The sequence below is a fragment of the Eulemur rufifrons genome, chromosome 6, assembly GCF_041146395.1.
Source record: "Eulemur rufifrons isolate Redbay chromosome 6, OSU_ERuf_1, whole genome shotgun sequence".
Classification (NCBI taxonomy): domain Eukaryota; kingdom Metazoa; phylum Chordata; class Mammalia; order Primates; family Lemuridae; genus Eulemur; species Eulemur rufifrons.
Window position 1 is genome coordinate 64,828,728 of NC_090988.1, and position 24,096 is coordinate 64,852,823.

A 24,096-nucleotide genomic window follows, 5' to 3' on the forward strand; every position below is an offset into this window, starting at 1 on the left:
TCATCAGGCTTAAATTCTCATAAGGAGCATGCAACCTAGATCCCTCACATATGCAGTTTAGGGTAGGGTTTGCACTCCCATGAGAATCTAATGCTGCTGCTGATTTGACAGGAGGCGGAGCTCAGGCAGTGGTGGGAGCAATGGGGAGCAGCTGTTAATACAGATGAAGCTTCACTTGCTCACCTGCCACTCACCTCCTGCTGTGCAGCTGGTTCCTAACAGGCCACAGACCAGTACCAGTCTGTGACCCAGGGATTGGGGACTGCAGCCTAAGAGGACAAATGACTCGCTCAAGGTCACACATTGAGTTGGTGGCAGGAACAACATAGCATGTGGACTTCTGGGGCTGTGCTCTTTCAGTTTTGTTTTTTTTTTTTCAGGCTGCCTCAACTGTGTGAGAGTGAGTGTATACCTGAGATTTGATAATATTCAACCTAAATCATTTTGCAGATTTTTGAGTTCCAATTTAAGCAAAATAGATTGATTTGTTTAAGCAGATTTATCAACACAGAATAAAATAAATGGGGAAATTTTCTGCTGTTGCAAATTTGTTTCTTTTTTACTTTAATCAATTTAATTATTTAGGAATTTCTGTGATTTACTCTGAAATAAGTGGGTAAATACATATCTTTCTGCTGTAAATCTGGAATTTTCCCACATACTATCTTTGGATAATTTATGTATTGTCCTTGTGCCTTTCATTATAAATTAGTCTGGTCCAAGCAGAAAGACCTTGCTATATTTTCTTGTGAGCACATTAATTGTCCTAGAAAACCAGGTGTCATAGCAAATATGGCAGAAATATGAGAAATCTGTGGACTAATATATTTTATTACAATATATTATTAGTACAAAGCCTATGGTGGAATTGTATAAATGTTGATTGTAGATTTAAACAAATTTGGCATATCATGACTGAATGCAAATTTAATAGTTTATAGAGCATAAGTATCTCATTTTTGGTTTCAAGTTTTAATCTGGGCATTTTTCATTATATTTATGTGTCGATATCTTTAGAATGTAATCTTACAACTGGGTTTATAGTCAAACTTTCAAAATTTCCGTGTGTTTGCTTGTGGCAAAGCTATATAAATAGTGTTATAATGAACATCTTCTTTCATGCAGGATTCTCTATGTCTGAAATAATTTCCTGAAATGTAGAATTATTAGGTCACTGCCAGATTACTGAGCAGAATCCCCATCTGGATACCCTGCTACCTGGATTTGATACCCCCCCCCAAAGATAAGTGTCATTGTTCCCTCTGATAATATTCTAAAACACAGGAGGCTAGCAATCATTTTATTTTCTTTTTTTCTTTCAATAGGCTCTTTGATACAGGCTTTTGGCTCTCTCCTTTGAAAACCATAATCTCTGCACAGTTTGGAACACTCCAGTTAATTAGAGATCTTTACACCCTGCCAAGATAGAGGAATGGCCATGCTTAAAAAAAAATGTCTTGCTCACACATGGATTGATCCAAAAGCAGTATTTTAACCTAGCTGTGAAATATATATAGGTTTACAGTAACTATTATTTTAGGGCAAAGGAAAAATTTGAAAAAATGCATTTTTCATTATACTCAATTTCAGAACTTCATAATATGCTATCAGCTATGAATCCAGTAATAGCCTAGAAGTTACATGTAAATTTAAAATCAAATTTAAAACACCCATTTTTGTCTCTGTGAAGTTTTGCATGACAGTGTGTGTGTGTGTGTGTGTGTGTGTATTCTGGCAGTAGTGGTATTAAATTTCCAAAGAGAGCAACAATTTGTTTAATTACATATAATTAATCATCTCAGATTATTTTAGAATATATGATAAATATTTTATAATTACATTTTGAGAATTGGCCTCTATTACCCAAATAAAAGTTATGAAAATAGCCAAATACCAAACTACAAGTAAGATAGTTATGGAGATAATACCTTTACTATTAAAAAGAACTCTTAAAAATGTGTTAAAAAAAACCTTTGAAATTCCAAGAAATTATTAAACAAAGGCCATGAGTAAATATCTAATTCATTAAAGAGCAATTACAGTGGGTAAACTAACATGATGAAAATGAACAGCCTTTCTCATAATAAAAAATGCAAAATAAAACATCTCTGAAATTCACAGCAGCTTAATTCAGAAAAGCCAAAAATTGGACACAACCCAGGTTTCCATCGACAAGAGAATTAGTAAATAACTGTGGTATATTCATGTGATGGAATACTACTCAGCAATAAAAAGAGGGAGGAAAACCTGCTGGTACATGAAACAACATGGATGAATCTCAAAAACATTATGCTGAGTGAAAGGATTCATATTGTATGATTCCATTTAGATGGAGTTCTGGAATTGGCTCAAGTACACTATGATTTTAAAAATTAAAAATAGTAGTTACCTCTGGCAACGGGGGCAGAGATTGGGGCAGGTTTTGATGGAAAGGAGCATGAAGCAACTTTTTGACATAATGGTAACATCCTGTATGTGTATATCTTTTTTTTTGGTGATCTCGAGAGTTTTAAAGAGTTCTGGTCAGACATTTTGTAGAATGTTCCTCAGTTTGGATTAGTCTCAGGTTTAGAATGGGGTTTTGGAGTTTTGGGAAAACTATCACAGAAGCAAGGTACACTTCTTATCAGATCATATTGGGGTACATGCTATCAACATGATTCATCACTGGTGATGTTAACCTTGATCTTGCCAAAGGTGGTATATGCTGGGTCTTTCCACTATAAAGTTATTATTTTCCCCTTTTCCTATTGTGTTCTTTGGAGTGAGTCATTCAGTTGAGCCCACACAAAAGGGGGAGGGGCATTAAGCTTCATCTCCTGGAGGGGGTAGTATTCATATATATTATTTGGAATTCTTCTGTAAGGAATATTTGTCTCTTCTCTCCCTTTCTTTATTTATTAAATCATTTCTTTATGTCAGTGTGGATTTATTTGTTTTATAATGTAGATTATAATCTAATACTACTTATTTTGCTGTTCAAATTGACCTAACTTTGGCCATTAGGAGAGCTTTTTTAGTTTAACTCTAGTGTCCTTCTGACATGCCTCCCTTTTCCTGAGTATTTCCTTACTTTCTGGTACTACAAGACACTCCAGGCTTATGCTGTATTTTCTGTGCCCCAGCCCTCAAATTGGCTATTTCTCCAAGAGCATGGTTTCTATTATTGGATAATGATGTGTGCTTGTTGCTCTTGGGGTATCACTGTTTGCAGATCTTCTCAGCACACAAGTCAGGGAATATATGTATGTATGTTGACTCGAACATGCACACAAATGGGTAATTATATTTGTATTTATCTATCTATATATGAGGGCTGTCTAAAAAGTATCCAGCCATGTAATATGAAAACTACCTATTAACCATGGTTGGATACTTTCCGGACAGCCCTTGTATACCTTAAACTGAACTAAACCAAACATAATAAAACACTTATATCTCCAACTCTAATCCAGAAGCACAGGAGTAATTCTAGCCTTCTCCACTTATTTATTTGTAACTTCTTTCTCTGAGAGTGAGAAACCTAGCTACCATTATTTACCATTTATTGGGTTATTTGTTCGACCATAAAGCATTCTCAGAATTGTTAACCTATACCCCTGTGAGAAACAAACACAAGTTAGAGTACAGTGTTACAATATTTATGTATAACTATTTTTGTCTTTAGCCTTAACATTTCCAAAGTTATTCAGGTCAGTTCCTCTTTCCCTCACCCACTTCAGTGAGCTTATGTCATTCACTTGTAATATAATTAGATTCATTTTTCACTGTCTGTGTTCTGTCTGGGGTCCTCCAACATCCTAGTTGATTTTCTATTTTTTAATTTTTATTTTTTGAGACAGAGTCTTGTTCTGTCTTCCAGGCTGGAGTGCAGTGGCATCATCATAGCTCACCGCAACCTCAAATTCCTGGGCTCAAGTGATCCTCCTGCCTGAGCCTCCTGAGTAGCTGCTACTACTGGCATGAACCACTATGCTTGGCTAATTAATTTTTTTTTTTTTTTGTAGAGATGAGGTCTTGCTATGTTGCTCAGGCTGGTCTTAGACACCTGGGCTCAAACTATCTTCTCAACTTAGCCTCCCAAAATGCTTAGATGTAAGCCACTGTGCCCAGCCCCTAACTGATTTATTAAAACTTGCCTACATTAAAGTTCACACTTTGTAATATATAGTTTTATGGGTTTTGGTATGTACATAGCTATCTATTCGCCACTCAAGGTGACAGAATAGTCTAAAATTCTCTTGTGTATCCTTTTGTTATTAAACATTTCCCTCTTCCCCAACCCATGGCAACTACTGTTCTTTTTTCTGTCTCTATAATTTTGCCTTATCCCTAATGTCACATAAATGGAATCATACAATATATAGTCTTTTGGGTATGGCTTCTTTTGCTTAGCAAAATGCATTTATAATTCATTCACATTCTTGCCTGTATCAGTAGCTCATTCCTTTTTATTGATGAATAGTATTCCATTGTATGGACTTACCTATTGAAGTAAATCTTGGTTGCTTTCAAGTTGAGACAATTACAAATAAAGATGCCAAAACATTTTATATAGATCTTTTGCATAAACATGATTTTCTATTAGGTGACCACTAATCTACTTTCTGACTCTATAGAATTGCCTATTCTGGACCTTTCATATAAATGGAATTATGTAGTGCCTGGCCTTTTGTGTCTAGCTTCTTTCACTTACCATTATGTTTTCAAGGTTCATTCATATTGTAGCATGTATTAGTACTTCATTCCTTTTTATGGCTGAACAATATTTTATTATGTATATCACATTTTGTGTATCCATTTATCAGATGATGTTCATTTGAGCTGTTTCCAGTATTTTGCTATTATGAATAATGCAGCTATGAACATTCATGTGTAAGTTTTTATGTTAACATATGTTTTCAGTTCTCTCGAGCATATACTTAGGAGTGGGACTGCTGGTGTCATAATAAGTCTATACTTTATAAGAAACTACCAAACTGTTTTCCAAATTATTATTTTGTGCAAACTGTTTTTATATTCTATCCTGTGTCCACACATGCAACAATGGCTCTCATTAGCCAGAATCATTGTGAAATATTCATATTTATTTAGTGCTGACTATGTGCTGGGTACTGTTGTAAATAGTTGATTGACAATTTTGATCCTCACAATAATACTATGTGGTAGATACTCTTATTATCCCTATTTTACAGATGAGGAAACTAAAGCAGGGAAGGCTAAGGAGTTTTTTCAAAGTCATAAGCTTGTAAATGATAAAGCTGGGCTTTAGAATCCAGGTAATCTGGCTCCAGAGTCCATTTTCTTATCTAGTACTTCTACTGTGTCTAGGTAGTGAATGTGTGAAGACCTAGCATGGGTGCTGGAATACAGTAGGTGCTCGAACGTGTTAGGAGGTTTTAGACTTGCTCTTTCTCTTTCCCTTTTAGTTTGACTTCTGATGGCTGGTTCTCTCCACTCTCTTCCTTCCTCCCTAAGGTGGAGGGTAAATCTCAGGTGCAGCAGCTGATCACCTGCAGGAGGCAACAGAGAACTGTCCAGATGGGAGCTAAGAGCTCTTTACAACAGTATGATGAATTAGATAAAATACATTTTTAATTTTGATGAAGTTCATAAACGACAACATTGACATTTCGTTAGACAAATAGTTCCATCAAGGCACAGCATTACCATATGTCCCCAGGCTCCCAAGAGGCAGTGATTTCATGTCCCCCTGAGGTTTAACAGAGCTGCCAATTTAACAGGATGGCCCAGATTTGCTACCAGATAAGCCAATGAGACATGCTGTCATATTTATCAGATACAAGAATCAAATATGGAAAAGATATAAAACAGGTAACTGGAATGGGCTTATTCTGTGCTTAGCTTCAGTTCCTTGAAGACAAGGAAGATAGTTTTCAATATCAAGAAGGATGCAAATATGTATGTCTTCCATGGAGCCTCTCCTACAAATTGCTTTCATTATACATTAAAAGATGTAGAGTTTGGCTTCACTGAGAACTAGGAGGAAAAGAAAACAACAGCTAGAGTTTAGTTACTGGTTAATTGTCAGACTCTTGATATCTATTATCTCATTTGCTCTTTATATTAATACTAGGAGGTGGGTACTTTTGTACCTCTCAATGTACTGATAGGGAAACTGAGGCTCAGAGAGAGTTAAGTAACTGGTCCATATTCATATAGCTGGAAGAGGGCAAACAGTTTTTGAACTCAAGTCTATGCTCTTAATTCAGGGGTCCACGACTTTGTAATGTATATTCTAAAAGGATACTGTCAGTATTTTTCAAACTCAAGTGCTAGAATAATCACAATTACAATAGTAAAGAACAGTGTTTGAAATGAACAGCATCTATATTTCCTGGTCTAATGATCTCAGTGTTACAAGGAGAGACAGGAAAATAGAGAGAATCCAAATTTTAGACTTTAAGCTATTGGATCTCAGTGTCCTCTCTCCAGATACTGGTGTGGGTACTTTCCCCTGTGGATTTTTCTCAACCATATGGGTCCAACAGTGCTCAGAGCATAAACTACAGCCATGCAATACTCTGTCATCCGTGCTCCCATCCCATAGTACAAAGGTGGTCACCTTCTTGGAGGCATTTACCTGCTCAGGCCTGCAGGTCCCTGCGACACTGGCCAAAGGCTTTACAACCCACATTGGTGGGCATGAAGTTGCTCTTCACCACACCCCCTGATCTGCTCAGCAAGCTTGCCAGGTGATGAGTCACACAGGTGGCAGTGTTGCAGGCTCTATTCTGGGTGGTGATGCTGATTTTCAGGATGAAGAAATAAAGATCTGTGAGTGAGAGGCTAGGTGAGGAACCTGCCCCATGGGACCATCATGGTAAAGTTGAGACTCTGAGAGGCACCAATTAACCTTAAGTGTTTCTCCCAAACACAATTATCCGAGCAGAAAGTCAAAAGGCCATTAGGGAAAATGCTATCATCACTCCCCATAGACATTCCCCCAGGGCATCAGAAAACCCAAAGGTGACTCTGGGTGCCTGGCCACTGAAGAAAGAGCTGTAATGTCCAATATTTGCTGTATAAATAGACTAAAAATTAACCAAGCTTTTTGAGACCACAGTGAATTATGGCACCATGCCCAACCCCATTCACAAGAACTGTAGAATCCATACCCCAGTCACTGACACCAAATACCCCCTCTTAGGAAAATAAAAGTTCCCCAGTCTTACCTGGAAGAGGAGCAGAGTGGAGTTTGCAGCATCCAGTCCCAGAGGTGCTTACCTGGTTGTTAGCACCCCTGTTCTTGCTGCTTGAGCTCGGTCACAGGGACAATCCACAATATACTCTGTGTCCTGCTACCATAGGGTTAAGGCTACTTCTAGGTAGAGGTCCTAGACACCATGAAGCCTGTGTCATGGGCTAGAGCAATGACCACCACAACTCGGATCTTTTTAGAATAATAGCTTTATTTCCCAAATGAATAGCCCGTTCGTAAGTAGGATATAGAAGCTCTGCTATGAAATCCTTGGGGGACTCTGGGCTGCCCTTGTTCTCTGATCTCTTCCTGGCTGATTGTCTCTCAGCCTGCGAGTCCTGCTCTTTCTCTTCCCACCTGAGGTTCTAGACATCCTCTGCCACAAGGAAAGCCACTGATAACAGCCCAAAGAGCAACCAGAGAGGAACCACATGCATCAAGCTAGAGGAAGGAAGCCAGAAAGGAAATTAGAAAGGAGGAGGAGGAATTTAGTGGCCCTGCTGGGGTATGCCAAAATGAGGGTGTTGGTCTCTCTCGAAGTTACTGTCCATATCCCATTTCTTGCCAGGTCCTCCAGCCCCAGTGGCAGTTTGGGGGAACATGTTAAACTTGTTGTTGTCTTGCATGTACTTGTCCTGCATATACTTGTTGTCCTGCATATACTTGTTGTCCTGCATGTACTTGTCCTGCAAGCAAGCACTCGTTTTACCGCACCCCTTAGATCTGGCACTGTCCAGGCTGCAGGGAAAAGACATGCCAAACATTACCATGTACCAGGGGCTGACCCGTGGATAGTCACTCAGAAGATTGGACCAGGCTGGTGGGCAGCTCTCACATCCTCCATCAGGAGAGCTCAGAGGTTCAGTGAGCCAGGGCAGTGTGGGGATGGGCTGGGTGTGGGTGACCTTTCCTGGCATTCCACATGGTGTTCTGTCCTACATGCTCGGCAGAGGGGTTTTTGGGGTGGATAAAGGTGCAACACATGCCTCTGCCCAGTCGGGGCTGGGGTCAGGCTGGCCTCTGCTCAGGCTCAGGCAGCACAGGGAGGGGCCCTGCAGAAAAGTACCCACCCTGGCTTGGTGACAACATGTATATCTCCATGGATGTTGCACATCCAGAGACCCAGACCTACCTCCGACACTGCTCTACTTGTCCCCACCCCCTGCAAGGGCTTCGCCTTCACCTTGCAAATGTGAGATGTAGGCTCCTTGCAGATATGAACGAATGTCATCTGCAGATAAACAAGGTGGAGCCAAGTTTCTAAAATCTCCTGAGATACACCAGGTCTATCCACTTCATCCTTACCAGTCTTAACTCATGTGATGCTAGGAGGTCTCCCCAGTACTGCAAGGGCAATTCCTGCAGTGAGCCATTCCACATCTCCCCATTTCATTTCCTGAAAGCTTTCAGAAATGGAGTTTTTTAATGTGTCTAATCACAGTCCTTCCAGCCGTACCAGGACCTCTGACTCCCATGGGACCTGAGAACGGCTGGGCCCCAGGTCCTGGTGGACAACCACAGCCTGCTGGACCCTGACCAGTGTGTTCTCTCCTACCTGGGCGAGGCCTTCCTGAGTGTGAGGAGGAGAGAAGGCCCTGTGCTGGGTGGTCTGGGGAGCCTTATCTGGAGCCCTCTGTGTCCAGCACCTGGTCCGGATTACCGGCCTTCATCTGCACATAGTCCTGCGCCAGTGCAGCCAGCAGGTGGCGCAGTTGCTCCTCACTCAACTTAGCCAGGTCTGGGATGCTCTCCAGGGTGGACCTGGGGAGAAAAGCAAACTCAATGCAGGCTGTTAGCTCCTGCCCACCCTCTCCCCAGGATATGCAGCCAGGCTTCCTGGTCCTTGCCTCCTCCTTTGAGGAGGTGGCCAACCCAACTCCCAGTGACAGGGCAGGAGGTCAGTGTCCTCAACAAGAGCCAGGCACTGGTGTGGTCTCCAAGCAGTGGTGTGCTAGAGCCAGTTCATAACAGGCTCATGAAAGTTGATGCTTAAATTTTCAGGAATCTTGCAAGCTGAGTGTTAAGTGAAACCATTATTAAAAATTAAATGATGAAATTCTGAAAAGGTTTCAGTGTAATAAATTTGTATGTGGGTGTCAAATAGATTAACAGATCACATATTAGATTTAATAACACCAAATTTATTGGTAAACTAGTTAGTAGATTAGGGTGCAATTCATTTCTGAAGTCAGGGCTGAATGGGATAAATTAGTTCAGCTACAGATACAAGTTTGGTGAAAAGCAATGAAGGCATTTTTAAGACTCAATGGGCTATATGAAATTTACAGTAAAGAATATTGTCTACTTTATTACTATTTAGAAATTGTGTGCTATGCACCTTTATATCAGAAAAATTTATATATGTGTATACATACATACATACCTGCTCCTGCCCCTCAACTCTCCCCGCCACCCCTGCCCTAGATTTTAAGCATTCAGCACAGCACACCAAAACTAGGATGCAAGGAATTGTTTGATCCAAGGGGCAGTGAGAGGGAAGTGTGCTCCTGGCTTTCGGCTGTCTTACCGGAATGGCACTGCATGGAGGCTGCCCACCTGGTACAGGACCAAGGTGCTGAGAGCCAGGCAGAGGGAGAACTTCTGGAAGCCCATGATGCCCCTCTGCAAGGGAAGAATGATGTCACTGCCTGCACCAGTTCAAAGTTCTGTGAACCCACATATGTGGACTCTTGTCCTGTTTCTGCCCTGCCCCTATCTCCCTGGTTTTATGGCTTCAGACTGGTCATTACATTTCTCTTCATCTTTATTTCCTCATCAGCAAAGTGGACTGCTGGAAGGTCTGGTGGGCCTGTAGCATGTAGTCTGGCAAAGCTGGAGCAGCGTTCCTAGTGGGACAGCTGGGTGGGGAGGTCTCAGTCCTATCCCAAAGCCACACACACACACACACACACACCCCTTAGCCAGGTCTCTGTGGAGGACACTCTGGTTTCTCCCTATCACATCAGCTGCTCTCATAAGGAAACCCAGAGCTGTCCTCCTCAGGCCTATTGCACACACCTGGGTGGGGGAGAGAAGGGGTATGTAGAGAGGGAATATCTCTCCTTGGGAATCTCTGAGAAACAGAAGAACAAATTTTAGTGCTCAGCTGCTCTGCCCTCTGGCAACTCAGTCCCCTGCAAGAACCAAGCTTAATAGAGTCTTAAGTTGGGATCCCAGACTTCTCTCTGTGCTCCCAGACCAGGCGACTGGGGCTTGCAGTTTAGGGCTGCCTGCCCCTGGGTCGTTGTGCCCATTTGCCACCCATTCGCGCTGGCCCAGGTTCTGAACCAAATACCCAGGGACCGGTAGGCTCCAGACGCGATTCCCGGATGCACTGTCTGTGGAAAGCAACTCCTGAGTTCTGCTCCCTGCATGGTGCCTGTGACCCCCCAGTGTGGATATTGGCCTAAGCTTGTGTGCAGGAGAAGAGAGAGAGACTGGAGTGTGAATCCGTGGAGGAAGAGTGGAGCAAGGAGCTCCCGGAACAGAAGGAGACTGTCCACTCCTTCCTGGGGCAGAAGCCTGGTATGAGTTGCTGAGTAACAGAGACTAGAAGAGATTGAGACAGAAGTGGACAGAGACGGAGAGTGGCAGAGAGAGAAACTAAGAGAGACTAATGTAGAGAGGGAGGGAGAGAGGGAGGGGAGAGAGAATTAGAATGACACACCTGAGCAGGACTCTCAGGGCTCTCCTAGTGGACAGTGACTTGGAGCAGGGACAGCAGCAGCAGTGTTGTGGTTCAGGAGAGTCCTGTGGAAGCAGCAGGACTCTTGGTCTGGGCAGAGGCTCTGTTGTCTCCCAGAGCCAGTGGCTGCTCTTATTTCCCTGCTGTGGGTTGGGAGGGATCCCTGAGCGCCAAGCATCCAATGGGAGAGGGGTCCCGTGCCCCAGCCAGATTACCCCCATGCTTCCAGAACCTGGAGGATCCAGTCAGGTGGCCTGACTTGTATTTGCATTGAGATCATTAATGGAAGTGTGTGGGGGGGATGGTGGGGGAACAAGGAGAAATGCCCTTAATGTGAGCAGGAATTTGAGTGCAGTTTGAGGTCACAGGAGATTTCACCTCCAGTCCCACTGGGTTTTGAACCTGTGCCCCACTCCACCCCTAGCTGTGAGGCTTGGAGGGCAGGGTCCAGGATTGTAGCGACTCCTGGCTCCCCCAGATCTGACCCTAGACCCTTGCCCAAGTGAGCATTGAAGGGTTAATGTGCTGCAGGGTGGATTCCAGGACCAAACAGGCTGCCTGATCCCAGCAGCTGGTTATCAACCACCGTGGGCCAGGGCAGGAGATGGACCTGGGAGCAAGAACTTTGTTAGCCCTGAGCTCAATTCCAGTAGTGCCAATTCCAGACTGTTTGATCATGGGCGACTAACTTCTCTGTGCCTCAATGTACCCATCTTTGAAATGGGGACCATAGTCCCATCTTGAAGAAAGGTTTTGAGAAGTATCTCAGTGCCTGGCCCCCAGCTAGGTAGGGATCTAGCAGTGTTTCCTGGTCCACATAGGGGATTCTGTAAAATCTCCTTCAATACCGAATCTCCACCTCACCGGACTGCGCTCAGGTTGAGGGGTTCCAGGGTGCTGTTCAGATCTGTTACACCTTGAGGAGGGGGCCAATGCCCAGCTGGGCCTGAGGAGCCAGGTGCAAGAGACAGCTGCTTCCCAACCTCCATCCAAACTTCAGGCCCTCCCCAGCTACTCTGCCATCCATCACCTCTCATTCAGTCCGCATGCCCAGATCATTTGCACAGCTGCCCCTTTGCTCCAAGCACAGAGCGGGAACCGGGAGCTGAGCTCTGGGCAGGGTGCAGGATGGCCAGTCGTGGCACAGTGAGCGCTGGAGCCCCGAGGCAGACACCCACTGCTGAGACCCCGTCCTTAGCTTCGGGCTTTCCCGTGGTTTAAGTTGGAGCCCTAGCCTGCTTTTTCGGTGCCCAGTTGCGAAGGCCCCAGTGCGGGCACTAAGTGGTGAGCGGTGAGCGGTCCCCTGCCACTGATGCTGTTGCAGAAGCGTATTTGCGCTCAATTACCAAATACTTCTGCAGAAATGACTTCCTTTTCTAAGACCAGAGGTTGCTAACTTAGGAATCTCCTGAAATCGGTGATAAATATGTGTCTGCGATGTGCATTTTCCTAAGAACAGAACTCATGGCTTTCACTCACGCAATGGTGACCGCAAAATGTTTAGGAAAGCGGCCATGCCACTCCGTGGGCTGGAAACTCTGCCCCTGGGTGTCGTGTGTGCCTTCAACCTTGAGAACAGATACCAATTCCTCACCATGAAACCTTTGGCGGTTACAAACCTGAGGCTGGTGCTGTGGGGCGCTCACCAGACTCTCTACCCAGAGGGCGCTAGTGTAGCCTTGAGAAATTTCAAACTTCAAAGCTTCCCCTCTCCGGAAAGGGAGGGATGGAGATTAACTCCTTCCTGCGCTCAGGCGCTGGGGATTGTAGGAAGTGCCTGGCGTTTTGCTTCAGGCCAAAGTTAGGGGGGGATAAATAAAAGCCCTTTTCTTGGAGGATTAGTACCATGCCAGGCACACTAGTAGGCGTTTTGCCAATGTTAGATGAATGAAAATTAACTCATTCTGGCAAATTCACCAGGTGATTTCACAAGTAGCCAGCAGAAAATCCGGACCCAGTTATGAACGGAATGCCGCTTGTATTCCGCTATTAGGAGCCCAAACTGTTCGTGCTCCCATTTGATTTGGCACAGCAGAGGCGATTCCCATATAGAAATTTCCAGGAGTGAGGCAGGGAGGTGAGGGCTTTCTCTAGGGTTCTTTCTAAAGACTGAGGTCTCGGGGTACGAAATGCAAAGTCATTCTTCTGTGAGCCTATCCCCCTTTACTGAGTGAGTGGAAGCAAGTTTAGAACTTCCCCTTCCCTAATGGCTTAGGTTTCGTCCCACTATCCCTGGAACTTCTCCTATTTTAGGACTAAACACTAGGATATAACAAAAATTGTTAAGAAAATTGCTGATTTAAAAATAGTCATTTGACTATTTGGCCCTTGATTGTACTGTCTTATTTCATAACTCTTAAATCTGGAAATCAGAGTCAGTTTTGAAACAATCTAGTTTGGAAAAAATATTTTTACAATGCTCTGATAAATTCTAACTGTATTGTTTATTTCCATTCATTCAAATCAGATTCCAGTACACTTTGATTTAGAAATAAAAACAAGAGCCAGGCGTGGTGGCTCACACCTGTAGTCCCAAGGACCAGGTAGGCCAAGGCTGAAGGATCCCTTGATGCCAGGAGTTGGAGAGGGGTTAGGGGACATAGTGAGACACTCTCCCTTTTCTAATACAAAAGAAAAAAAGAATTAGCCATGTGTGGTGGCTCACCCCTGTAGTCCCAGCTACTCCTGAGGCTGAGGCAGGAGGGTCACTTACCTCAGGAGCTTGAGGCTGCAGTGAGCTATGTTTCTGCCACTGCACTCTAGCCTGGGTGGCAGAGGGAGATCCAGTCCCCAAACATGAAATCTGGTTGAAAATACTTGAATTTCCATGTGATTAAAAGGGTCACACCTAAAGGCCTACTCTTTTTATTGAGCAAGCCAAGTGTGAGTCACACAAACAATAGCCTGAAAGAAAAAAAAAGCACTTTGAAAGTTCAGAGCTCAAGTTAAGTTTATTGTTCCTGCACAATTCATGTGTAATATAGATGCAACAACAACTAAATCACAACAGTAACATCTGCAGCAGCAAGAAAAACAGTCTACAACAGAAATCCATTCTGTTCAGCCTGGCAGAGATTTGGAACTGTTAAATTAACTGGAAAATTTCAACTGAGGTTTTACTGTCTAAAGAAGGGCAGAAACCAAAGCGTTTCATCATTGAGTTTATTGAAGAACATACTAAGAGGAACACTTGCTTCTAAATCATTTTCTTAGGACATTTTTAGAGCATAATAAAGCCTTTTCCTGGGGAGAGAGGACAGGAATGGCTGCCAAAAACACAGGAATATTCATACTAGCCAAGATATGGAACCAACCTAAGTGTCCATTCATGGATGAATGGTTGAAGAAAATGTGATATATCTCTGCCTATCTATCCATCTATGTATACACACAGAATGGAATGTTATTGAGCCTTAAAAAAGAAGGAAATCCTCTCATTTGTGATAACATGGATGAACCTGGGGGACATTGTACTAAGTAAAATAAGCAAGGCACAGAAAGGCAAACAACTACATGATCTAATCTATATGGGGAGTCTGGGAAAAAAGGTCAAAACCATAACAAAGAGTAACAGATTAGAATACTGATTACCAGTGGCTGGGGAGTGGGAGAAAAGGTGAGATATTGGTCAAAGGGTGCAACCTTTCAGTTATAAGATGAATAAGCTCTCGAGACCTAATATTCAGCATGGCGACTATAGTTAATAAAAATGTATGTTTCAAATTTGCTAAAAGAGTAGAATCTCAAGTGTTCTCACCATATACACACACACAAAGTTATGCGAGATGATGGACATCTTAATTAGCTTGTTGTGGTCAATTTTCTCAATGTATACGTATATCAAAATATCATGTTGTACCCTTTAAAATATGGAAAGAAAAGTTTAAAAAAAAAGACAGGTAGAAATGAAAACTGGTGGGGATTTTAGAATAGGTGGCTCTAAGTAAACATTGGTGGGACATCAATGTTTTATTAATAACCTAGATAAAAACTATCTAAAAGATGTTGCATATGTAGTAAGTATGGAAAGTTATATAAAACCATATTAAAATGAAACAAAGCAAAAATATTATAAATAGTAAAATTGCCATCATTTGAATTCCATCCATGAGGCACTCTGTATATATATTATTTTACATAGTCTCAATAGTTTAATAAGATGGGCATTAATATCTTTGTTGTACAGGCAAGGTAATAGTAAAAGTATTTGGCTTGAATTCATTATATTCATGTTCATTTTGAGGGCCTGAAATGTGGGAACATGGCTTATATATCTGCCATATCAGGTAAGAGGTCTGGTCCCCTGGAAGCAAGCACAGACTCAGAGGAAAATATGGGCATGTCTGCCGGCTTCAGGGCTAATGTGATTTGTAGTGAGAGGCACAATGACCAGGCATAAGTCATTTACAATTCTTGGACCAACATTTGGGATTATGACAGTTTTACAGAAGGAAAAGGAATGTTAATACCACCACGTAACATAGATAAATTGCTAAAGAATAAACCCAAATCAGATTTAGAACAATATTCATAAAAATAAAATTTTAAAACACTTGGAAGTTCAAACAAACAAAAATCCAAATGACTTAACTTCCTACATTTAGTATTATGCATTGCTGCATCTTGTCTGAAATTGTGGTTGATTTTGGATCCTGTTCCATTATGCCAGTGGACTCGAGGCTGGGAGTGTGAGGGGGGGGTTAGAGGAAAGAGTTCTGAGTCAGGAGATAGGGTGCTAATTCCTACCTCTAACCCAATGGGCTTGACTTTGAGAGCACTAATTTTTTCTTTCCTTCATGAAAATGACTCTGCAACTGACTCCTAGTCCTTGTCTGGGTTCCCATCTTTCTGCAAGTTGTCGGTAGAAGCTTTGCAATGTGTCTACTTGGTGAGTCCACATACAGCCCAAAGAACAATTTGATGGAGCTTGAAAATCAGCTCTAAAAAATCCTCCTCAGAAGATGCCTTTGAAGGGAGAGGCATGAACAAAGTAACTAATCTTCAGATAGATCCAGCTGATATTTTAATACATATACGATGAATAATTTGGTTGGGTGATAAATCAATGTGCATGGGGAAATCTATTACGTTTAGTAACAGATACAATAAATATATAAAATGCATTTGTTTAGAGGGATCATAAAAGTATAAATACATGGGTGTACATGTGTAGAAATATTCTGTATTAGTGGAAATGAAGTGAACAAAATAAGTACATTTAGTGAGATATATGCAGACCAGGTGAAAGAAACAAGTGTATGACTGTTACACCTTTGTAATCAAAGCAACAAAGAAAAAGTACAGCTGGTAAACTGAGGTTAGGTGATATCAGGCCCCACCAGCTTCCCCCAACTAGGCTTCCTCCTTGTGTTAATGACATTGTGGTAAGAAAAGCTGTGTGCAAATGAGGCAAACAGGTAGAGCCATCCTTGGTCTTAAGATCATTTTAGGAGGGTTTAGGGTACAGTTTGAGTAGAGGACAAAGACTGAGATCAAATGGCTAAGGTCTTGCATTGCAGATAAAAGCAATATACGGAGGTTTTGTGTTCAAGACCATCTTGGGCCTGCCTTTGGGTCTTCTGCTGGTGTAACTAGAGCAAATATAAATAAATCGAGGCTGCCTCACCTTCTGTGTTTGCTATCATCACTTCATGCAAGGGACCCTGGACTAGCTCATTGTCTTGGTGGCTGCTGTGAGCTAAGTTCCGTTGTTCCTAAATGGGTAGCCTGATGCCCTCTTTTATTTTCCCTGACCCTATTGCTGGCAGAGGGTCAGCCTTGTCTAGAGGAAGTGAGATAATGAAGTTAACAGGAATGAGCATTCCCTGTACACAGGAAAATAGGGAGGAAATGAATAAGACCAATTTACTTAAAGCGTATGTGGTCTCTTAGGGAGCAAAACCCACACATATGAAATAATTAAAGGAGAATAAAAGATAGTGAGTAAGTATGTTAGTTTCCTATTGCTGCTGTAACAAATTTTCACAAATTTAGTGGTTTAAAATAGCACAGATGTATTATTTTACATTCTGTAGGTTAGAAGTCCAACATCCAAGATGGAGCTCACTGGTCTAAAATGTTGACAGGGCTGTGTTCCCTTCTGTAGGTTCTCGGGCAGAATCTATTTTCTTTCCATGTTCAGGTTGTAGTAGCCACCCCTGTTCCCTGGCTCACAGCCCCTTCCTCCATCTTCAGAGCTAGAGCTGAGCGCTTCTCACATTGCACCCCTCTGACCTCCAATTCTGCGTTCCTCTTGTCCTTGTCAGGACCCTTGTGATTGTATTAGACCTCTTGGGTATCCAAAATAATCTATCTTAAGGTCCTCAATTTAATTGTATCTGCAAAGTCTCTTTTGCTATGTTTTCAGGGATTAGTGTGTGGACATTTTGGGGAAGCCATTATTCTGCCTCCTGTAATAAGCAAATGTTGGGCTGATTAGCAAGGATTCCAAGGTGGGGGTTGGGAAAAGAAGTTACTGTGGGCTGGAGCGGTTGAGGAAGCCTCCTGGAGACAGTGGGGCCAAAGTCAGAAAGTGGTTAAACAGAGGGGACATTACTGATCTCTGATGAAAGAGTGTGTCTACTGGGGTGTGGGCAGGGGGCCAGGAGACAAGAGGAGCCCTCTGGATATCAGGTGCCATCCTCTACGCCCCTCCTGCTGGGCAGGGAGCTCCCTGAATATATCCTGTATGGTTGTGTGCATTCACTCCTCAGGGGGACTATGTCTAGAAATCATGAAATCTCATGAATAAAATGTTCCCCTTTATCAACTTCTAATTTGTTATGTGTTTTTTGATATTCCTGTTCAGATATGCTTTGAGCCCCATGGGTTAGATATCTCTGCTAGACTGCTTTGATAATAACCAAACAGGAAGATTGCTAATGAATTCAGCACTGAATAAATCCCACCTGGAAAAAACCCCGCTTTTCAAAAAACCTGTATCCTGATTTTAGTGGCTGCACTGAGGTTGGGTGGGCAGTAAGGACTTATTAAAACATGTGAGGAGAATATGTAAGCCCCACGACATTCATACACAAAACATGGGGAAGATTTTCAATGTCTCTCTGCTCCCAGGAGAGAATGTGATAATTATTCCTACTCACGTGTTGGCACTTGTGGAGGTTTGATGCATACCTCTGCAATGGAACATGCCAACTTCCATTAGAGCTAAGACACCAGAGACACCAAGTCAGTGAATTATACATTAGACCAGGGATGAGAATGGCATTTAGGCAGAAAGAAGGAATGGAATATTGTGTCCATGGGGGTTTTCTGGTCTCTCATTCCTGGAAAATGAGAGGGCTTAACTGCCTTTTTTGTAGAGTGGAGCTGACTGTTGTCTGGGGTCTGTTCATCCCAACCCACTGGCACCTTCTTTACTGTAGACACCAGGAGAGGTTTCTTCCAAAGTTCAGAAGCTATTTTTAGGGTGTCTTCAGCCACTGGGGAAAGAGCTGAGTGTGATGAACAAGGGCCAGGTGTTCACTCTGATAGGTGGACGGACTTAGAGGGTGACGTCAAGGAATTACTCAGGGTGAGTTCCTCTAACATGATTAAAATTCTCCCTTGGCTCAGACTCACTGGATCCAGAATGACTTTTCTCTCCCTGGCTAGTAACATTGTTCCCTGAAAGAAGAGAGAGAGGAATAGGAACCTTCCCACTGTACCAGAAAGCTCCTTATAGAGATGACTCTTTAATGGGCATCATCAGGTAACAAAGTAGTTGCATTTAAGGCGATTTCCTATATAAACTGACTCTGAGTGAGACTGTGAAGAGTATGGTTTGGGGTCTTAGGCAACTGGATTTGAGCGGTGGGTCTACCACTCACGTATTGATCTTGAGCAGATAATAAACTCCCTGAGCTTCAGTTTCTCAACATGGAAAATGGAGATTGATAATAACTACCTGGCAGGATCAAAGATATTTTATTTTATGCTGGAACACCCAACACATTGTTTGGCATGCAGCAGATATTTAAGAGTGTTGGCTATTTCTTTTCTGGCTTCTCTAGGAAAAAAAAAAAGAGTGGTAGCTGTTATAATTATAACAAAACTTATCCCTTTAAGCGCCAAATTACATCAGCTTAATACAGTAAATTAAATGAAATAATTACACATTTCTCTACCTTCTTAAGAAGAAGACAAACTATAAGTCTTTAATTCTCAGTTAAAACCAATCACCAAGGCCACAACAGAATTAATTTGCCTTCCCCAACCCTCTCAGATACATGCTTGGCCATGATGTAGCCTCTTTGCCCAGCAGGATTAATAACAAACTATATTAAACACCTGGCACATTGCGTGGCATGGAGCTGATACTCTAAAGTGGTGGCTATTATTGTCATTATAACAAAAGCTTGCCCCTTCAAGTGCCAAATTATATCACCTTCTATGGAAAATAATTTCAATCTTCTCTTGATGATTCATTGTCACTATCATAAGAATATCACTTCATGTGTTGGGCACTAATACAGTTCTGTTCTCAAGGGCTGTAGGATGTGTCTGGCCAGTAGCCCCAAACTAGATGATACCACAGTCTTTCTTTTTGAGTTCTAATATGTATATAACTTTGTGATTATTTTATTTCATTTCTTCCCATCAGTTTGTCTGATATCACTTCTTGCTAGTGTCAATGTAACTGTCTTTAATAACGATCCACCTACTTCCGTTTTCCCTTGGTACACAGTGAAACAAATAACAAAATAACAACAAAAACAAAAAACAAACTTTGTAGAATGGTATGGGGACAAAGAGCGCTTAGGAAAGTCCATTAAGTATGGACCCGTAAATACTGGTCAAGAACTATAAATAGGTACTTTTGGACATCTGTTCTATTAATCTGTACTCAAGAGGACAGAAACAAAGCTTGTCAGAATTATGTGTAAACACAGAGCAAATAAATACTGAGTGAGCACTTGTATGTAATGGTCAAAAACTTCCTGGTCTTTTGCAATAACAGCTTCAACTCACTTGTGCTCAGGGAGGGAGACAAACAGAACAAGCAAACATGGCAGAGCCGTGTGTGCACGAGGAACCTATAGACATTGAATGAGAACTTCCTAATGGTCATGATGACAAGAACAGATTGGTGTGATATCTATTTCAGTCGTTTACATGCTATTTTCTTGATCTCCTGTTCTCAGCTTTTTCTGGTTTAAGGGAGGTTTCCAGGCAAGTGAGCCCTAAGGAGTGGGTGCTTTTGCAGCCTCTTTCAGGCACACAGAAATGGTGAAGACAAAGTCCATGATGTAAGAAGGCCTCTGAGTCCATTTTCTGTTGCATTTAACAAAATATTCAAAACTGGGCAATTTATAAAGAAAGGGAACTTATTTCTTACAGTTATGGAGGTTGAGAAGTACAAGATCAAGCGGCTACATCTGGGTAGAGCCTTCTTCAAGGTGGGCTTTCTCTGCAGTGTCCTGAGGCAGCGCAGGATATTGCATGGCAAGGAGGAAGCTAGTGCTAAGCTCGGATCTTTCTTCCTCCTCTTATAAAGTCAGCAGTCCCACTCGCATGATAACCCACTAATCCATTGATTCGTAAATAGTTTAATTCACTTAAAAGGGCGGAGCCCTCATGATCCACTTAACTTTAAAGTCCCAGCTCTCAATACTGCCACATTAAGGATTAAGTTTCCACATGAGTTTTGTAGGGGACATTCAAACAATAGCAGAAGGGTGCAGTGATCTAGGCTGCAGTTTTTTTAATTTTATTTCAGCATATTATGGGGGTACAAATGTTTAGGTTACGTATATTGCCCTTCCCTCTGCTTCCCCCCCAAGTCAGAGCTGCAATTTTATGACGAATTTGTCCCAGTTAATAGGGCTGGGAGAACATGAGCAGAAACAGTGTTTTCATTTCTGGGCAAATATGTAATTGGTCCTTGGAGCTGGGGCAAGATCAATCAACTTTCAGATCTTATATTGATTTCTATACTGCAAAGTCACTCTGTGCCATCAAAGACCCTAGAAGATCTTAAAAGGCCCTTTGCAAACCCCTTAGACTTGGTGTCTGTTGTCCTGTGCACACCTTTAAGCAGTAGTGAAACATGCTTAAACAATCAATGCCTAACTTCTCTTCAACACCAATAAATACCATGTAGAGAAAACCTCCAGTTAATTGAGAATGTGGTGAACAGGCTGCCTGAGGAGTCCAGGGACTGAGCAAAGACCACGTGTCAGAGAATGGTTGTTTTATCCTTTTCCCTCCTTTGTCTAATGGTAAACCTGGGAAGTACTTGATCCTTTTCTATTGATCTAAGAATTTCATGTTTTATTGGCCGAAGTACTGAGAGAAATCCTTTCTTCTCTTTCTGTAGAAAGACAGAGATGCCAGGTTCCTTCAGGTCAAGAAGCAAGGTAAGGGGGAGGTTATTGAGACAGATTATTCCCCCTTCTGTCACATACGGTGAGCATGAAACATCTACCCCAGCCCTTTGGGTTTTATTTTCTTCTCTGCAGTCGTACTAAGTCAGAGGTTAATATAGATCATATGTAGTTGTTAGGTCATATATAGATTATATTAGGAAAGTCATTCTAGTGATTTGGCCTCTGTTTATATGTTCAGAAAATAGTGGCATGTAATGAAAAATAGATGTGATGCCCGTTTCTGTTTTATACTTTTATTTAAATGGGAAGGGGGTGAAGGAGGTAGATATAGAAGAACAAAGAACAAGTGGGCTGGGCGTGGTGACTCACTCTTGGAATCCCAGCATTTGGGAAGCCAAGGCGGGATGATCATTTGAGGCCAGCAGTTCAAGAGCAGTCTAGGCAACACAGTGAGACCCCATCTCTCCCCCTAAAATTTTTAAATTAGCAGGGCATTGTGGCACTTGCCTTTATTCCCAGCTACTCATGAGGCTGAGGCAGGAAGATTGCTTGGGCCTTGGAGTTCGAGGTTACAGTGAATACTCCAGCCTGGGTGACAAAGAAAGATCCTGCACCTTAAAAAAATAAAAAAAAGAACAAGTGAAGGACATTATGCCTTGGCAATTAGATTTACCTGGAGGTTAGTTGAGAGACACCAATGATGATTATTTTATTCTATTTTGTGAGTAATACCTGCCTGAGTTGGTGGTAAGCACTTCTGGAAGAAGCAGCCTTTTCAAGAAAGCATCTTTCAGTCAAATATGAAGTGGATCAGATTACTTATGTAAACCTTATGTTTTCCTCCCAGTTTCAGAGCTCCTACCTATAGGAGGAATTCCATTCCCTCACATTGCTTAGTTCCCTCTCCCCAGTAGACATACTTATTCACATCTACTACACTGCATTTTCAACTTTAGGAATGGAAGCTATTCGAGGTGTTTTACATGAAAAGGAATTTCATACAGGGAATTGGATGTTAAAAAGTAATGCTTGAAGTTCTGGAAGATGCTCCTTTACCATAATCACAAAGGTGGGGACTAAGAACACCATATTCTTGAACTTTAGACATCAAGAAAATCCCATCGATAATGTGATCCAGGGATCAGGAAGCTGCTGCATCCACAACTACCTTTCAACACTCCTGAGACTCTGGGTGCTGGAATTCTGTAGAACTTCTGGTCCCTTGACTGTGCTTGTCAGGAGAAAACAGAAGAGAGACCAGGAAGATAGACTGTCTCATTCCCTCTTCCTTCCAAGTCTCACAGAAAGTATCTAATTTGATAAAATTGCATTGAGAACCTAGCTTGGGAAAAACATGGGAACAGTCATGTTTTAGTTTTCCAGCCAACCAGGAGGGTTGCGAGGATCCTGAGTGCAATGGCACCATTTCCACTATAGTAGCCATATGCTTTGAACAGTCCTGGCCTGCTATAGACAAGGCTTAAACCAAAGGAATGAATCTCTAATAATAGAATAATGGAACTTCATCCATCAGTGACTGAAACTCTTCCCTCTCATAGTGGTGGGAGGGCTCTTCAGGTCTTAACTCATCATGATCCTTTATAAATTTTGCTTTTGGCCTACTGGTGCTTTATGGTTAGGAATATCCAATAGAGCAGCAGTCCCTAGCCTTTTTGGCACCAGGGAACAGTTTCATGGAAGACAATTTTTCCACAGACTGGGGGAGAGGGGATGGTTTCAGGATGATTCAAGTGCATTACTTTTATTGTGCACTTTATTTCTATTATTATTACATTGTAATATATAATGAAATAATTATACAACTCACCATAAGGCAGAATCAGTGGGAACCCTGAGCTTGTTTTCCTGCAACTCGACGGTCCCATCTGGGGGTGATGGGAGTTAGTAACACCCAAATTGTGTTGCTTATGTCCAGTCTACTCCGTAATCTTGTTTTGGTTTCTGTGGCTGCAGAAAACCCTGCTTCACAAAGATAGAATGTTGGAAATGGAAGCAGGCTTTTCAGTGCTTTTGTGGCATCTCAGGATATTCCGCCTTGACTTTAATCCAGAATGTGTGGAGATTTGAAGTTGTCTCAAGCATACTTTTAAGGCTACCGCCATTTGTGATCTTAAGCAGTTGATTCTCTTCTGGCACAGACAAAGTCAATTTAGTTGGCTTATTCACAAGGGGGTGGCGGATCCATTCTTTCCCAGTTCGGGAGTCTTTTGTGGTTGGGAAGTAAAGCTCAAACTCTTTTGAAAGCTGAGATCGGTGGTCAGGCACCAGCTGGGAGAAAGAAGGCCCTGGCTTAGTCTCTTTCAAAATCTCTGCTAATGTTTGACACATGTCAAAAATCTCAATGTTCACGTGTGGCCCCCATAATCCCAATTTGGCTCTGAATGCAGCCACTTTATCTGCTGACTTGAGCACAGTTGTCATTCTCCCTTGAAGTGACAGATTGAGTTCTTTGAGCAGATTAAATATGTCACATAAAAAGTTAGAAAGTTTTGTGACCCATTCTGTGTCACTGAAATGTGCTGCCAGTGGTGACTGTTTTTCTAAAAGAAACCTGTGGAGTGGTTCTTATAACTCAAAAACTCTGGCCAGTTATCTACCTTTAGAAAGCCATCTCGGGCCAGGCACAGTGGCTCACGCCTGTAATCCTAGCACTCTGGGAGTCCGAGGCAGGTGGATCGTTTGTGCTCAGGAGTTTGAGACCAGCCTGAGGAACAGCGAGACCCCGTCTCTACTGAAAATAGAAAGAAATTAGCTGGACAACTAAAAATATATAGAACAAACTAGCCAGGCATGGTGGTGCATGCCTGTAGTCCCACCTACTTGGGAGGCTGAGGCAGAAC

The 24,096-nt window shown here is 42.2% G+C and overlaps 1 protein-coding gene across 2 annotated transcripts; it reads right to left on the bottom strand.

The window, feature by feature from the left end:
- Nucleotides 1-6,608: 6,608 nt before the first annotated feature.
- Nucleotides 6,609-9,835, bottom strand: LOC138384255 (calcitonin gene-related peptide 2-like). Of its 2 annotated transcripts, none has more exons than XM_069469631.1 (3): nucleotides 9,750-9,835; nucleotides 8,849-8,983; nucleotides 6,609-6,771 (listed from the first exon to the last, which is right to left on the bottom strand). In XM_069469631.1, the coding sequence occupies exons 1-3, from the start codon at nucleotides 9,833-9,835 to the stop codon at nucleotides 6,609-6,611; spliced, it is 384 nt and encodes a 127-aa protein (XP_069325732.1). The 2 variants fall into 2 exon arrangements, with proteins under 2 accessions (XP_069325732.1, XP_069325731.1); XM_069469630.1 differs by having other exon boundaries at nucleotides 6,609-6,767; nucleotides 8,845-8,983.
- Between the last annotated feature and the right edge of the window lie 14,261 nt (nucleotides 9,836-24,096).

What these genes read in the sequence shown, in the direction of transcription:
- LOC138384255 (XM_069469631.1), bottom strand. Translation starts at nt 9,835, where the DNA reads ATGGGCTTCCAGAAGTTCTCCCTCTGCCTGGCTCTCAGCACCTTGGTC. An exon ending in CTCCATGCAGTGCCATTCCG is followed by an intron (nt 8,984 to 9,749) that starts GTAAGACAGCCG and finishes TTTTCTCCCCAG; the next exon opens with GTCCACCCTGGAGAGCATCC. An exon ending in GTGCTGGACACAGAGGGCTC is followed by an intron (nt 6,772 to 8,848) that starts CAGATAAGGCTC and finishes CATCCTGAAAAT; the next exon opens with CAGCATCACCACCCAGAATA.